Below are 17,983 nucleotides of genomic sequence, written 5' to 3'. Positions count from 1 at the left end.
TGTAAGTGTGCATCAAAACATTGCATGACCTTTCAGCAGGGACATTTTGCATGCAGTTTGCATTCCTTTAACATTTCAGACTGTGGGAGGGGAGGATCAGTCTCTCTACCGGGGCTGGTGTTTGGTATTTACTCTCACCCGCACACATTTTTATTCTATGCACGCTCTGAAATGTTACAGTATATCCACCCTCTGAAACGTGTTGCAAAAGTGTCTGCAACGCTTCTTGTAGGACAGATATTCTCGACAACTTTGTCACTGGCAATATTTTCTCATCTTCACTCTTTCTTGATTGCATTTTTCATTTTGATTAGCATTAATCAGCCAATTAGATTTTTCACAAACACAAACGTGCTTGGCTTCATTGCTTTTCTACAACTGATTAATAACAGATTGTTAAATTATAAATCCATGACAATGTCAGATAAGCAATTCCAAGCTTCATTTAAGCTGATGGCGTCGAATTCTTCAACAAATATAATAATATGTGCAGAATATTGTACATGGAGAAGCCTATTGGAAACTGAAAAATGAATACAGAATCATGGAAAACAAATATAGTTAGAACAGAAAACATTACAACATAATGCACAATATAAAGCGAGTAGAAAATTACATAAAGTGAGACAGAAATGGTTGAATGAATTCTGTTAAATTGTTATTTGATAAATTAAAGTCAAATTATTATTGTATAAGTTATATTAAATTAAACATAATTTAAAATACAAATATGTGAATGAATGTATATTAAAGCACCTTTCGGTTAAGATTATCTTTCACAGATAACAGAATAAATAGAACAAAACCGAATAAACTGAATATCAACAGTTGCTTCCTCTTTCTGTTTCTGCTGAAGCCGCGCGCGCAGCCGGGCCATAGAGTGAGCGAGAAAGAGAAATAGAGAGAGCAAGCCAGACCGCGAGCAACAGCCCGACAGAGGGAAACATCACGTGGTGACACATCTCCACGACTGACGTCACCGTCCCCATCTCCAAGCAACCCCTCCATCAGCACTCACGTCACCGTGCGCCCGAGCCGCGCGGTTGCCCAGCAACCCTTGCCTTGCGCTCGGGTCCGGCCTTGCCTTGCACCCAGCTCGGAGCTCTGACGCGGGTGTGACGTTAATAAGGTGGGTATCAATTTGTTATGGTGGCGGAGGGAGGGAGGAAAGGAGGAGGAGTTCCCCCAGTGAGTGCCGAAACCTTGCTCTGCATTCCGGCGGAGCGCACGAGCACACACCAGCCCAGTCCCGGGCCCAAAGACTTGATCTATTAGCTCTAAGTGAAGACGGGAGGAAAAAGTTTCTCCACGCGCGTTTTTTTGTACATTTTCTTGACTCTGTTGTTGTTTCCTTCGCTCTGGTTGTGGAATGGTTTACTTTTCCTTTGAGAGCTGTTTGAACTGTGAGAGAAGGTGGTTTATGTCCGCTCTTTAAGGTAAGACGAGACACTTCTCTCCATTAGACTCACATTTAACTGCATATTTCATTAACGTCTATTCTGCTATTTTCTTACCAAACCCCAAGATAAAAATTACGATTTTAGTCACTTAAAATTGTCATCACTTTTACTTTCTGTTTCTCGCCTTGTCTATTATACACTTGTAATTTCCTAAATTTGGTAATTGAATTTCGGCAATAGAGTTAACACATTAAGGAAATGTAGTCTATCAGTTTTAGGCCTCGTTACAAACTGGAATACGTATTTCATACCTAAAAATAACAGGGAAAAATAAAGACAGCTCCTCACTCATTTAATGCTAGTTAGCCAAACGTTTTACTTTCCTTTGACTTTCACCAACTGGACTCTGTTATACAAGAAGGCTGTCACACTGCTGACTGCACCTGTAAATGTAGGAAGTGATGGGAAAAGTATTCAGATCTATTATATACAATACATTAATAATAAGTTGAATTATTTAAATTTGTATTTTGGAGCAAATCTGAGGTACTTTTTACCCTATAGATTATCAGCTATAGCAAACCACTGCATCACATTTTGTAAGCTATTCATACATTTGGCGTGTTAAATCTTAATCGAAAACATAATTAGTAACATAAGGTATAAGATAAAAAGTTGAAATATTAAGGTATGTATATACTTTAACTTATATTTATATATTTAACTTAAAGTTGCTGCCCTTGAGTAAATGTAAATGGTTACTTTAAAGTACTGAAAATAAGCCCACATACATTTTTTAAAAACAATACTGGATATACTTTCAGTGGGGTGTTTTGGATAAAATTATCTGCCACATTAATGTGATGTGATGTTAAACAGTATATCTGTTAATAATTTTCAGTAGAATAAAACATTTATATGCACGGCTTTGTTTGTCCCTGCAGCTACCACCCTTTATCATCCCAACGCTGTGACTCCAGACTGTTGGTGCACAATGGTAATCATGACAGAGACCAGCCGGGTGGCTCAGTCCAGCCCTGCACAGGGAAGACCCCTGCAGGTCGGCTTCTATGAGATCATCCGCACTCTGGGGAAGGGGAACTTTGCCGTGGTGAAACTGGCCAAACATAAAGTCACCAAAACACAGGTCAGCCTCTCTCCTCTGACTTCTGACAACGTTTTCATTATTTTAAAGATGCATTATCTTAATTATTATCATTTTTTTTAAATGTGCACTTTTCCTTTGGTGTTCCAGGTGGCCATTAAGATCATCGACAAGACCAGACTGAACCCTTCCAACCTGGAGAAAATTTACAGAGAGGTGCAGATTATGAAGCTGCTAAACCACCCCCACATCATCAAGCTCTACCAGGTGTGTGTTATCTCTCATCTCTGCAGTGTTGCTGTTGGCCATGCGTGTGTTTGCATGTGTGCAGAATGCCGTGCGTGTGTGTCGCTGTGTGTTATTCAACCTGTGAGGCAGTGGCATAAAAGCCTGCATGCATCTGGGAGCAAAATGCGACAGTGTGGAAAACTTTTGCAAAATGGGGACACATCTTTTTCCCTTCAATAACGACGTTTTGGTGCAGGGCATTGTGCATCATTATTGTTGATGTGTGGCTGCAGCAGCGCCATTATGTGTGGAAGAAATAAGGGGCATTTGTTATTTAAGTGGTTTGTATCGGCTTGTGGTGAGCTGCTGGCTCTCACAGCACATTGAATCATAAGTACAGCACAACGGCATTAGTGCAATCCCCCTTGACCTCCCTCTGTGTGTGTGCTTTAGAGAGAGAGAGTGGGACTAATTATGTACCAGTCAGAGCTGGGGACAACGCATTTCTAAGATGTTTGTAGTTATAATGGTTGAAGTGATAGCAGAGAAATGGGAAGCAGAGCTGGTTAAAGATGTTCACAGGTCTGTACGTCAAGCCTAATTAGCTTCTGTGAAAGCCAAGTGCAATGTGTCTGCGTGTCACGTGAAGGCCAGCCCACAAAGCGCTGCTTTACTCCTAATCAAATTGAAGACTTAGCGAGAAGAATCGGCTTTTTTTCTTCTCAGCCGGCCTTCAGAGGGCCCGGGCACGCGTCTGGCAACTAACACACAAACACACACACCCACGCAAATAAACACACCATGCCCTTTCTTTTCTTTTTTTTTACTCCGGCCTGTTTCTGCCCTTTTGTTTCAGACTGTACTGATTAGCTACTTTTGAGGATTACTTCATGTTTTCCGGTTTCATGCAGATGAACAGTGTTTACTGTGAAATCACATAGTGACTGCGAAATTAAGAGCATGACATCTTACTTGGAAACCCCAGCAGTGTTTCCCTTCAGACACAGTAGAGCCTATTGATGCTATCTGAATCTAAAATCAGTTTCGCGCAGAGTTTAAACAAAAAGGTCAATTTAACTATTTGTTGATTGTCAGAAAATTAATGGGCAACTATTTTAATAATTGATTTATCATTTAACTACTTATTTAGCTTAAAATATCACCTTGTTCCAGCCTCTCAGTTGAGATGATTTGCAGCTTTCCGTTGTTGTTAGTGATAATAAACTAAACATGTCTGTGTTTACGACAATATTTTACAACCTTCTCAGAACAAGCTGAAATGTACAGATGTAATATTCAATGCTACACTTAACGGTGGGTCATGTAGACAAGATTCATTAAGAGTTCAAATAAAAGATGTTCTTCTCACCGAGGCGAATGCAAAGTAGAAAATATAAGCTATGAAGGACTTTTGATCTCATGCTGAAGCAGCTTTGGGTACATCGTGTTCAATGAGACATGAAAAGGTTCACGATGATTTCATGTATCCTTCATGTGATAAATCTCAGGGTTTGTGTGAGGTAAAACTAGTCAGATGGTTGTTACTCAACGACGGTAGCGTAGCTCTCATCTCCCTTTCTCCAAGTAAAAAGGGAGGATGGTGGCATAAGACTTGTCTTGTGATTCAGGGGATACGTCCTGCGACCTCCTGCCTGATGAATCAGCTGCTGCTTTTATTCATGAGAGCAAAATGTGTTTTTTCCTCTGCCGTCGAGGATCACAGCGCTCTCTTTGACCTTGTATCAATCACACTCTTATCCCTCTTAAACCCCACTCTCCCACCGGTGGGGCAGTCAGCATAACATCTCCTTATCTGCTGTGCTGTGAAGACCAGATTTGTTCAAACCTCCAGAGATGTTTTTTAAATTTAAGCCGGGATCCCAAAGCATCCGAGGTTGCCAAATCTGTCGGGCTGAATTGTGGGAAAAGCTGAACATAAAATTTTGCATTTGATTGAAAGGTGCAGCAAGTCTGGGGTTTAATTATTTCACCCAGTTTAATCATACAGATTTAACATCTTTAAAGCTACCTTATGAAAACACGAACATTAAGCAGGTAATTTCCCTTCTGGGTTGGCTTCAGGGTCCTTGACGTGGCATGCCTGTTCTTCAGAGCGGTGACGTCAGCTGCACCTCAAGGTGACAGAGCCCCTGAGAGCTGCCCTATCTCACAGATAAGCTACTCCGCGCTCGGAGGCATCTGTGTATTGAATCATCCTCCGCTTGGTCTTCTAAAGGGGGAAAAGAAGACATTAAAAAGCTCCAGCATTCAGTGGAATTTAGCGACATTTAATTCAAAGTGATTATCCACGTGGGGCATGACATAAAAAGTGCTTTGTTGTGCAACCTTTGAGGTCAACCGACCTGTCCCCGAGGGCTCTCCTGGGAAATCCTCCTTCTTTGAGCTCCAGGAAACGACTGGGAATTGTGTCTTTCCGGCCAACACAGAGCGCTGGGCGTGATTGCACTTGCGGTGGTTTTAGATGCACAAGGCGGGGCCCATGTGAACAGCTCATGTGAATCCGTCTCTCTGTTTCCTAGAAATAATGAGATAGCAGTAATTTGAAATCCAACTCTGGTATCTGTTGCCAACTAGTGTTAGCCTCGGGGGGAAATATTTCCAACAGTCAGTTTGCCTGGAAGTGAATGTTTTTATGCCCTTTGCGTCTTGGTTTGTGTTTATGAGAATACATTGGTTTTAAAGTATGCTACAATGAAAGTCACTGACGTCTTGCTTATGCAAGAGGGCATATCATGGAAATTCCGTGTGTTCATACTTTAAGTGGAAAAAGAATTTTGAGAAGGGATTTTTGTGGGTAGAAAATGTCTGATGCCAGGAGATGTTTGGAGAGGATTGCACTGTAGGGTTTACCCCGTCATCAGCAGCTGCTAATGACCCCATTTGGTTAAACTCTGTCTTTTTTTCCCCCCTCTTTTTTCTACTAGGTCATGGAGACCAAAGACATGCTGTACATTGTGACAGAGTATGCAAAGAACGGAGAAATGTTCGGTGAGTTTATTCCGCCTGAATCTGTTGATCTCGATACTCTGACGGATAGAAATCCACAACATTTCTGTCTCGACTTGAACTAAAATATCCCCTCTCCCTCCAGACCACCTGACCTCAAATGGCCGTATGAGCGAAGACGAGGCGCGGAAGAAGTTCTGGCAGATTCTCACAGCCGTGGACTACTGCCACCGACACCACATCGTTCACCGTGACCTAAAAACCGAGAACCTGTTGCTGGATGCCAATATGAATATCAAACTGGCTGGTGAGTCTGACATTTAACGTATACTGTTGCAGTTTGATGGCAGAGAGGTGTTGCAAGAGATTTATTTTAATTAGAAATCAATCTCTCTGTAGCTCCCTGCTGTTTTTCGTATTCAGCTGAAGAAAGTATTTGCAGCTTAGGGATTCCTAAACCTTTCCAATTACATCACTGTGGTTCAGTCTCCGTGCTAATGAAGTGCGAACATTCAATCATTTTACAAGGCTAATTAGAACCAGAGGAAACGGCATTAGCACACAGACAGACACTGTTTCACCATATTTTATAGCCTCGTCTTAAAGCGGAGCCAGACAACTAGTCTTTTGTGTGTGGATGATATGTTGATGCTCGATATGATCCGGTCTGTGAATGTCTCTGAACATCATGAAGACAGATCACATAAGACACGCGATTGACTGAAGTCAACACATTTACATTCCAGAGTCCTGACCTCCTCATGTAAGAAGGCCAAGAAAACTAAGATTTCATTGTTTGAATAACACAATTGTTGTGTCTCTGCCTGTGTATTGCAGACTTTGGGTTTGGGAACTTCTACAATGCCGGGGAGCCTCTGTCCACATGGTGCGGCAGCCCGCCTTACGCAGCCCCTGAAGTGTTCGAAGGGAAAGAGTACGAGGGGCCTCAGCTGGACATTTGGGTACGCTGAAACAAGGAAACTCCACAGAATTACTCAGTCACGCTTTCATTTCCACTTTGTACTTATATTCTCCTTGTTGCTGCTTCCTTCACAGAGTCTTGGTGTGGTTCTTTATGTTCTTGTCTGCGGCTCTCTTCCATTCGATGGACCCAGCCTTCCTGCACTCAGACAGAGAGTCACTGAGGGCCGATTCAGAATCCCCTTCTTCATGTCCCAAGGTATGATGGCAACAAATCACAACATTCATTGCTAATCACCAATTCTGTCTTAATCTAAAATTGACTCAATCCTTTTTTTATGTCCTCCAGACTGTGAAAACCTGATCCGTAAGATGCTGGTGGTGGACCCGGCCAGGAGGATCAGTGTGGCCCAGATCAAGCAGCACCGCTGGATGCTGGCGGACCCAACAGCCGCCCACCAGACCCTCAGCCATTCTCTGACAGAGTACAACTCAAACCTGGGGGACTACAGTGAACCTGTGCTGGGCATCATGAACACACTGGGCATTGATCGCCAGAGGACTATTGAGGTAACTAGTGCTTTATGAAAGTCACTATGTGCTACTTGTTGGATGCAGTAGGAAGAAGGTAAATGAAGTGACCTAACCACTAACCTATTGTCTGCTTCCTCAGTCTCTGCAGAGCAGCAGCTACAATCACTTCTCTGCTATCTACTACCTGCTGCTGGAGAGAGTAAGAGAGCACCGCGCCCAACAGCTGAGCCGCCAGTGTGGAACCTGGAGCCAGAGACCCAGGAGCACCTCTGACTCCACTGGCCCTGAGGTGAGCTCGCTAAAAGGGTGTAATAAGCTTACCTGATCTACTTACCTGAAGCTTGTACATGGAGTCTGAAACGCTGTGTGCTTTTCTTGTTTTTAGGTGATAATGGAGTCTACAGACAGCTTTACAGCCACAGCATTTTCAGCTGTAGCCAAAAGCGCTCCTCCAGTGTACTCTGAGAAGGAGTACGACCAAGGTGGATTGTTCCAGGTAAACACATTTTCTCAAAAACTGTCAGCAATTTGGGTCTCAGATGTTGAACACATTGGGTCTCCTGTCAGTCTAGCTAACATATGGACTGCTTCTGTTTCAGCGTGTGGTGTTCCCAGTGGAGGCCAGCCTGAACAGGCTCCTCTGGAATCGCTCCATTTCACCCAACAGCCTTCTGGAGACGAGCATCAGCGAAGAAGTTCGACCCAGAGACTTGGAGGAGGAGGAGGCAACGCAAAGTCTTGGACCCCTGCTCCCTCCCACCACCACATCCCGCAGACACACTCTGGCTGAGGTGTCGGCCCGTTTCCATCAGTGCAACCCTCCATGTAAGTATGCTAAAAATATGTTAAACGTTAATCCACACTGTCACATGTACAGAGTCTAATTTCTTCCCTGTTATGTTGCTTTAGGTATCGTGGTCAGCCCCTCAGACGGTGCCTCCTCTGACAGCTGTCTCAAGTCCTCATCCAGTCCAGCCCCCATTCTGCAGGCTGCTATGGGTGACATGTCATCACTGCTGGCCTCTGGGGCTAAAGGTGGAAATCTGATGCCTGCTGGAACTCCCCTGGCCCTCTCCTCCCACCTCCTTCCCCAGGCCCAGGGCAGCCTGCCCGCCGCCAGCTTCCAGGAGGGTCGCAGAGCCTCCGACACCTCCCTCACACAAGGTACAGGAGCGTGACCGTGAAATAGTGTGGATCGAGTGTCATTTATCCACTCTGATTAACATTTTTCACATGTCTAATGTGTCAAATTATAAGATCAAAAGGAGTATAATATAACCCTTTCCCATTCCTTTCCACAGGCCTCAAAGCTTTCCGTCAGCAGCTGAGGAAAAACACACGCACCAAAGGGCTTCTGGGATTAAATAAGATTAAGGGTCTGACGAGGCAGGTTGCTCCACCACCCTCTTGTAACCGTGGCAGCCGGGGGTCACTCGGTCCAGCCCTCTCTGAGCACCGTAGCATGCTGGTGGAGGTTCTGCATCAGCAAAGGTGAGATGAGTCAAATGACACACTCAGAAATCATAAGAAAAAAGTTTTCAATATTTACAGTATACTTTTTACGCTCCAAAATTTGTCAAAATCTAAACAAAGTGTGAATTGAGGAACTGAATCTGTTTCTGTTTTTTCAGGATGCTTCAGATCCAGCACCAACCGCAGCCTCCAGTCCAAGCTGCCCAGACAGTTCCTACCCAGAATCCCCTGCTCTTCTTGGCCCAGAACCAGTCCCCCTCTCCTCCACCTACTACCGTATTTGCTTCCTCCCCCATGTTTGACGCCCCCACCCCCTCCGCCCTGCCTCCTCAGCCGACATCAGCACGTCTACAGCAGGCACCCTGGCAACAAACCCTCGAGACCTCCTCCTCCTCCTCTTCCTGCTGCTCCTCGTCCTCATCATCCTGCTACTCCTCTTCACTGTCCCCCGTGGCCTCCGCTGCTTACCTCCTCGAGGCTCGTCTACACATCAGCCAGCAAACCCACCCTCACCCCACCACCGGCATCCAACTGCAGCCCCAGACCGCAACACACGGGCCCTTCCCCATCGTGTCCAAACCAGCGGTGTGGAGCACAGATCCTGACATGCAGGAGCTGTGTCTGGCTGCTCAGCAGCAGCTCAGCAGCTGCGTGATGGTGAAATAAAACACCAGCCGTCGAGATCAGAAATTGTTCTCTCACAGCTAAAATTTTGACTTGATTTTGAGCTGGGAAAAAAAGAGAGCAGAAGAAAGAACAAAAAGCAGATGCAAGCGACAAACTTACACTTCATTTGACAACATGCTGTACATGTGAGAATGTGTCAACGCACATGTGTGTGTTGTTTATTCTTTTGATATCATATAAGCTAAAGAGTAAGCAATAACCAAACTCTGGACACGGTATTTAAGCTGTATCAGACAGCCAGAGAAGCAATAATAGACTGAAAGACTCTCATCCAGCTCCTGAATGGACTCACTTGAATGGAATGAGAGCTGACGTACAGCTCTGTCACTTGATTTAATGCTGTCTAAGTTAACTTTTGAATACAGGAAGGCTCGCTCTTCCTCATTCTTTTTTTAGTCACTCTTTGCGTCATTTCCTGTTCATGATTTTTTTTTCACTTGACTGGACATAAGACCAAAATTCTTCCTTTTTTCCCCTCTTTGTTCGCCTTTCTAAAGAGACACTTCTCTGTAGCAGTGCAACATACAGTATAGTGCCCTCAGCTTCAAACGCTCACTGAAGGAGTTGCTTTTGATTTGTATTGAAACTGTGATATTTTTTTTTTCTTGTGCAAGAATAGCATAGCTGCGCAAATGCTGCTTTAACCTCATGCCGCAAAAAGACTGCTACAGTACATCCTCATCAGCCAAAACTAAAGGAAGATAGTGTCTCGCTGATTGAGCAAAGCACAAAAAGGTACATCGGTCAGCTTGGTAGCACTTTACATGTGTGGATACATGAATCCATATTCCCTGTGTTTGAGAAGTACCTTCGTTTTAGATGCTTTTACTACCTCCTCGGGCAAGAAATTGGAACACCTGTAATATCCAATAACAAGTTGTCAACACCAGAACACGTGAGGGATGGACAGAACAAAGACAGTGGGAACAGTGCAATATTTCACATTGAAATACGAATGAAAGGCTCTACATAGGACGATCAAACTGTACATGCAGATACGCCTGAGGTTTATTAATTTGATTTTTTTCTGTTTGCTGTGCGAGCTAGCCGACTATAATAGGTACTAGTTATGTAACACAATAACATGATACTGTAGAAAACGAGAGGAGCGGTCTTCTTCTCATAGCATGCTTGTAGTTGTTTAACTGAAAAGAAGAATTTGGGTTTTACCAAAGAGAGAGCAGCACAAGAGATGGGTGATCTACGACAGACACACTACTGACTTTTCACTTTGAATGCTGTCTCAAAATGTAGCACGGTGGTTAGCTAGCATTTTCACTTGATATCCTTAGCTCTCGCTGTGAGGAAACTCCCGCTGCCACCAAATCCCAACGCTACACGTGTTGTTAATATCTCTAGCTTTTACTATCAGGACCATGGTGGTGTTCATTTTTGTACTTTTCTAGAAAATAAGAAAAAAAAAAATAAAAAAAATAATCAGAACATAGCAATACCATGTTGTGCTGGATGTTGAACTGTCTTCAGTTGTCCATAAGTGGTGACACATAGATGACCTGCAACAAGCTTTTTAGTTGGTGCAGTCAGTTCAGACGACGTATTAGAAAGCTGCAGGAGATGTGTAATATTGTAAGCATAGTTAGTTCTCTCATATCCTGAAACATGTGGTAGAAGAGCAGTGTTTTTCCAAACCCAGTTCTAAATTGGAAACTAATTTTGCAGTGTTGATATTTCTATCCAACATTTTTTAAGTTGGTTGCACTCACTACCAACACTTGTGCCTTTACCTGAACAAACGTACGATCAGAGGTCTCCGTCTCTGATCGCCACACTGAAGAAAGAAAGATGGATGGCTCGGTTACCGGCCGTTCACTCAGAAGCCCCTTTTTATATCTTCTCTCTCTTCTCTGAATCTGACCTTTGGAGTTGCTGTGTAAACAGAAGCAAGAATTGCACTTTATTCATATTTCTTCTTAATGATTTCTTTTGTTTCTCATGATGAAAAAACGTCACAACACTATCGAAACACTAAGACTCTTGATGCAAATCTGTAAGGTGACCCTTTTTGATAAACTTTGGATAATAAGAAGTATTTCATTTTTTTTCTGTTTATTACTTGACTGTGTGAACATGTATATGTGAGTGTGTGTGTGTGTGCGTGTGTGTGTATGTTGAGGTAGAAAGAGAAAGAAAGGTATGATGGTTCAAGAAAGATTGTTTATTTATGTTGCTATTTATTAAATAAAGTTCACTTCCTAAACTTTCTGTTGTTTTATTTCCTCAATTGGATTTATTTACTGACATCTTCATCGCCGATTATTAACTCTGCACTGTATCGCAGCCATCGATTATCACTAGGGATGCACGATACTGGATTTTTTGCTGATATCTGTTATGCCGATATTTTCAAAACCTTTTTGCTGATATCGATACAGATTTATCTGGCACGTTTTTTTCCACCTAATTGCAGAACATCAAGTCTCCCCTGTAGTGCCTACTCTTATTGTAGTGGCCCAGATGCAGAAATAACATAACACAGTGCTTTTTAAAATGCACACAATCACTGGGCAATATAAGAAAACTTAAACTTACATTATGTAAAATGCCATATTTATTTGATTGTAACATTTTATTTTTTAGGGAATCATCGAGCATTTAGGCATAATTAAAGCGTTGTTTTATCGGTGGAAAATATCGGCAGAAAAATTACACATCTGTCAATGCCAATATGTCATTTTCAAGCCTTAACCTCCAGATACCGATAATAATATCGTGCATCCCTAATTATTACAGTTTCTATGCTCATTGCACATCCCAGTGCAAGGGACTGTAGATATGTTAGATTTAAATATATTTCTGTTTATTGAAAAAATAATAATATATTCATAAAGTTTGGGCTCAATTACACTCATTGGATGGTGTGACGTGTCCATATTTATGTACAGGCACTTTCACATTATTAAGTGCCATGTAAGAAACTTCTTCCCTCAGGCCTTTGTATTGGTAACCTCTGACCTCTGTACGCCCTGTGCCATGTGTAGCACATTATCAAATTCTGAAGCCTTTGCATTGCCAAGCAAATTCCATGTGCACTTCAGTGTGTACATACACACATGTATTATATGGTTTGCTTTTAAACTGTGACATATGAACATTTTGTTTTTATTTGCTGAAAAATGCAAATGAACTTGAGCATTTTAATACTTTATTTAGTTTAATCTAATTATTGTTTTTAATTAAAACACATATAGACAAGACAGACTGAACTGTTTTGAATGGGCATCGGACAAATAAAACCCTTGAATGTAATGATGTGTAAGAAATGGGAGTTCTGTCTGCAGTATGTCTTGAAAATGCTGTCTAATTTTAAACACACCAAAAGTGGTAATAACAATTCTATATCTTAAATAGGTTAGAATACAAATACAAACATTTGTTTTCATATAAATCCTTTAATGACTACCTGGTTAAGATGTAGAGTTGTACTTTTGTATCCAGGTGACTCTTCATATCTGTGATGCAGGAGCAGAAAATGCTGGCACTAGTGGACTGTATTTTGCTGAACAAATCACTTCTAATTATGCCTCATGCTCTTCTACAAACTGATGACGAGGCACGCTGATGATGCACTGGCACCCTGTGATAAAGCTCTGATGCAGAGTGATGATGCATTGGACCCTGATGACCCTCCTGCTGCTGGCCGATTATTCATAAAGCCGAGAACGGACAGGTGTCTGACGGCTGACAGGAAAAGGCTACGTGGGAGTCAAGTGACGCAGCAGCAGAACGAGAAGCCAAACAATCCATGAGGCGAGTGAACTCTGCCGATCTGTCCTCGCCGCGCGCTCGTTATCTCCACTTAGACGAGAGAAAGGAGACGAACATACAGTTGAATTCCCGCAGGAGAGAATGAAATACTGCCTGTTCCAAACTTGTTGAATCACTGCTCGCTACATGTACAGATTTACACTGTGAGAGGCCTCTTCACTGTCACATACACACTCACACGTGTAACATATGGCCTGACATTTGGCACATGATCCTCAGGCAGTTGCTCATCAGGCTTCAGCTAAAGGAACGCTGTGCAGTTGACGTCAAGCCTCAAACCAGTCAAACATATCCATCATCAGCTGCTGCCTGCTGCAGACATGACCTTGGATTAACTAACAAACCTTTTTTAACGTGCTCTCAACAACACTGTGTCCCCATCTGATTTATGGATTTACGTGTGTGCGAGTGAGCGTGTTATTGTAGCATAGCAGGTGGTGACTTTATAACAGACAACAGAATACAGACTTAAAATTGGGTGTTTTAGATGGTTGGGTTTTAGATATGAATAAATAAAAAATAAAAAAGAACAACACAGAAGACATAAATCATTTTTAAAAAAGTAACACACATAAGAAAGAACAGATAATATATCAGTACTTTTCACTTTCTGGAAGCTACTGCAGGTACTGTACTTAAAAGGATGTCTTTACCTTTAATTGTTTGTCTCCCAAAAAAAGAAAAGTGGCTGCTTTTTTAAAAACATGGCAGGTTTTTACAGAGCCAGACCATAGACTGTATAAATAATGGACATAGTCTCAGTGACGTCACCCATTGGTTTCTGAGGCAGCGTTTTGAAGCCTGAATTGCGCCGCCGCTGGGGGTCGCCATATTGGAAATGCCAGAGCTGGCTAATCCAGAGGTCCATCCAAAGCTGGAGCTCAGACGTCTTGCACGGCCATAAAGTTCCATAAATCCCACAGAGAGAGAGAGAGACAGATTATTTGTCCAGACTTTGAATGAAAAAATCACCAAAAGTCTCCAACCGCACAAACAGGTGAAGTTAAGCTCAGTGTCTGTGTGTCTGTGTTGACGTCCAGCAGACAGCCAGCAGGATCCACCTGTCAATCAAGTGATCCGGCCCCTATAATTTAAGGCTTAATATAATTAAAACGGGTGTGTTATAAAAAAATTCACCTCCCGTAAAGTTATCTTGAACAATAAAATTAACTATTGATAACTAAACCGTTTTTTGCACCAGGCTGTAAACATGTTTATTTCTGCTGTAATGGTATTTCTTTTTTTCTGGAGCCAGCCTCAAGTGGCCACTCGAGGTTTTTTGCATTTCCGCATTGGCTTCAGTTTTCAACACCGGAGTTTGCCGCTTGAGCCAGACTGATAAATTAACCGATATTTAAGCTCATATAAACCTATCGCTGACATATCATAATCTGCAAGTTAGCAACAAGAATGTTGGTGCAGAAATGCTCACAACTTGTTTGGGGTCAGAGTACTAACTGGTTCTTTTTCCAAAAAATAGTTCATATAGTTAATTTTGTCCATATAATGATGAAAATTAATGTAAAAACTAAAGCGCAGTGGGCCTAGATTCGAGCCTTGTGGCACTCCGCAGGGAACATCAAATCTAATGAAGGAATTTAGGACCTCAAAAACAAGTCTGCCTGAGGGATGTGATGGAAAATAATAAGAGCTTTGCCTGAGACGAAGTGTTGTGGCTGTCAGAGGCTGCAGTTAAAAATAAACATACATTGACACCTGCTGTACTGACATTCTCACACTGGGAGGGAGTTGATATGCAGTTGTTTTCTTATGTTACCACACTGCAGAGATGATCCCCTTCTGTTGTATTTCAGCTTGGGCCCTCCTGAATTGTCCTTGGACAAGTCAGTGATTCTCTGTTGAGTGTTTGGTATCCACCTCAGTGACTGATATGTAGTGGTGATTCTGTTTATAAAACTGCAAGGTTTGTTGTGTTTCTGTGCATGTAAATTGAGCTAAAGGGTTGGGATAGTTCTGTTCGGGTTAGACTCGGTGCGGCCAGTACAGGTCGTCTCAGAACAAGAGAACTCAGTAATGGTAAATAAAGCTTAGATATGTACAAGCGTTGACAGCAGATTTGTCGGGGACATTTTATAGTGGTGGATGCACAGACAGTTGACGCACTAGATCCTGTTTACAGCAGCAGAACGGTATGTGGGATTGCACAACTACAGTGCCAATGTCATCATGATAAAAGAGCATGTCGTCCAATTCAACAATGTGACTCATAAATATTTTTTAATAGTTTTTGGACAACAATGGAGCTCAATGGCACAGAGGAGTAAGATATATCAGGCTCTGGATACACAGGCAACACTCGTGCGTATGACAATTATTCTTGGTTGCGGCATTTTCAGGGTTTTGTGAACAAAAAGAACAGAATAGCACAATGGCAGCCTTGTTGTTGAAGTACATTATTTCACCCATCTCACACCCTCTGTCTCTCCCTCTAATCCACTTTCTTGGCCCCTCTGGTCGTGGCAGATGGCTGCCTTTAATCAGTCTGGTTCTGCTCGAGGTTTCTGCCTGTTAAAAGGAGCTTTTTCCTGGCCGCTGTTGCGAAATGCTTCCTAATTGGTGGATTAATGTTGGGTCTCTCTAAATACGATAACAAAGAGTGCAGTCTAGACCTAAAAGTGGCCTGAGATAACTTTATGATTTCCTGTTATAAAAATTAAAATTGATTGATGATTAAAAAGTTTCCATCCTTATCTGAGAGTAAAATGGAATTGGACCATTATGCACTTAACTGTGACGAGAACTTGCGTAGACCAATCGTGTCTCACCCTCTGCTCTCCCACACACACACACACACAACAACACACATACGCACAAATAAAATCCAAGGTTGCACAGGGACGGCTTGTCATAAAACATTTAGTGCGTTTTGAATAAGTAATTCCGTTTTCAAAAATGAAAGAGCCTTAAACAGAGAGGTTTCCCAGAACAGACAGCAGATTAGAAAAAAAGCAGATGCTGACGATAAGAGTCACTCGAAAGGGTGAGAGAGGAAATGTATGTGTGATGACAAAAGGGAAATTCAGACTCATAAGGTCAATTAAGCTGTAACAGCCACAAGACCAGTTGTGTAAGAATCTAGGAAGTGGTACAGCTACTGTACAAAAAAGCCCGCTGGCCTGAGTGAGATGTTCAGCACATAAAAACAAACTCATAGATCAAGAAATATTCGTAGAAGTTGGCTACAGGCTTTTGGATCTCTCCCCTCACTGTGAGATTAGCACCCTCCTAATTGTGTGTATGTGAGTGAGAAACTGTACACATGCGTCACTGCCAATAATCGAGTTCCCTGGCAGGACGAGTATGAATACCAGAGGATTTGTGTAACTCGTGAAGGTTCACAGCAAAGTAAATAAACAACTTTCGGAAGTGCGCGACAGGACTCCGCAGAACAGAGTTTGCTGCTACATTAGTCAGTTCGTTGATTCATCTGGGAGTCGCAGCAACGACAGAAACCTTTTAGTTTGTTTGTTTTAAAGCAACATTCCAGTCGCAGCGGGGTTACTTTTATAGGTTAACATGACCGGCAGAGACAGGGAGCACCGCCGACGTCAACCAAAGCTTCTGTTGAAAACCTATGGGATAGGATATCAGAGCACTGTGACCACTTTCATTTAGTGTACTTGGAATCAGTTCAAGTTCATGCCTCAAAATGGCTCCATTTGCTGCACCCCAATCCCAATACAGGGGTTGCATCATTTAAGGTTTGATTAATTACTTTAAAGCAGCTCCAATATCTTTCGAAAACTACCGTTCACCACCTGCTTAGCAACAAACGATTGTTGTTAGTAACAATAGACGACTAGCTCTTGAACAGAAGCATCTAGCTGCTAAAGAACCTGATGTTTCCCTCAGTTTGTGGACACAGCTGGTGGGGACCAAAAACAGAGCCAATAGATATTGAATATTGGAAACATCCATCCATCCATCCATTATCTATACCGCCTATCCTATTCAGAGCCAATCCCAGTTGTCATTGGGCAAGAGGCGTGGTTACACCCTGGATTGATCACCAGTTAATCACAGGACTGACACATAGGGACAGTCAACCTTTCACGCTCACACCCACACCTACAAGCAAATCAGAGTCACCAGTTAACCTGTCGTGCACGTCTTTGGACTGTGGGAGGAAGCCGGAGTACCTGGAGAGAACCTACGCATGCACGGGGAGAACATGCAAACGCCACACATAAAAGGCCCACTTTGTATGAAGCAGGGTTTGATCTAGGAACCTTCTAGTGGGGCTAGACCGAGGCAACAGTGCTAATCACCGCACCACCGTGCAGCCATACTGTAAACAAAAACTGATAAATGAGTGAGTTTGTTTTAATCCAAATATTGTGGGACATCATACCTATCAGGCATTAGGATGAATAAAAGTAAATATCTTGCTTAACTGTTTTTAATAAAGTCTTAGAGTTTGGAACAAATATTCAATTCAATTCAAACAACTTTATGTATCCAGCAAATTATTTGTAAAAGCTTGTACATAATGACGTACAGACAACAATAGGTTATACTAAGAGCTTTAATTATACTGATAACAAGTAGACTAATAAATAAATAAACTGCATAAAACCATGAAATGATCTGTTTCAGATCTGTGATGATTCAGTGAAACCGACTTGAGCTAATGTGAGCGCTGGAGGAAGTGCAGAACAAAGGCCAGGGAAGCACTTTCCTGTTTGTTTGTCTTTGACTGCATCTCTGTATTCAACGGCAATTTCTGGTGCTATTACACGAGTACACGAGGAAGTATATGCGCATGGAAATATCTGACTTCACTTCTTGATGAGCGACATGTTGAACACACATGCAGTTCAGATTTCTGTTAGGCTTGAGTGTCACGTTTGGGGAGGAGGTG

General features: G+C 42.4%; 1 protein-coding gene across 1 annotated transcript; it reads left to right on the top strand.

Annotated features, from left to right (window-relative positions):
* The first annotated feature begins 1,185 nt into the window (after positions 1 to 1,185).
* sik1 (salt-inducible kinase 1) lies at positions 1,186 to 11,533 on the top strand. Its single transcript, XM_069662922.1, has 14 exons — positions 1,186 to 1,436; positions 2,345 to 2,547; positions 2,656 to 2,772; positions 5,679 to 5,742; positions 5,846 to 6,007; positions 6,538 to 6,662; positions 6,757 to 6,880; positions 6,971 to 7,191; positions 7,295 to 7,444; positions 7,541 to 7,651; positions 7,755 to 7,980; positions 8,065 to 8,319; positions 8,457 to 8,646; positions 8,787 to 11,533. Exons 2-14 carry the CDS (start codon positions 2,395 to 2,397, stop codon positions 9,292 to 9,294), a joined length of 2,406 nt encoding a protein of 801 aa, XP_069519023.1. The 5' UTR covers positions 1,186 to 1,436; positions 2,345 to 2,394; the 3' UTR covers positions 9,295 to 11,533.
* Positions 11,534 to 17,983: the final 6,450 nt, after the last annotated feature.

The sequence above is a fragment of the Semicossyphus pulcher genome, unplaced genomic scaffold, assembly GCF_022749685.1.
Source record: "Semicossyphus pulcher isolate SPU_LCO1_2020_fin unplaced genomic scaffold, fSemPul1.0.p SCAF_15, whole genome shotgun sequence".
In the NCBI taxonomy this organism is placed as follows: Eukaryota; Metazoa; Chordata; class Actinopteri; order Labriformes; family Labridae; genus Semicossyphus; species Semicossyphus pulcher.
The sequence above is the reverse complement of the archived record's forward strand: the minus strand, read 5'-3'. Positions and strand labels throughout refer to the sequence as shown.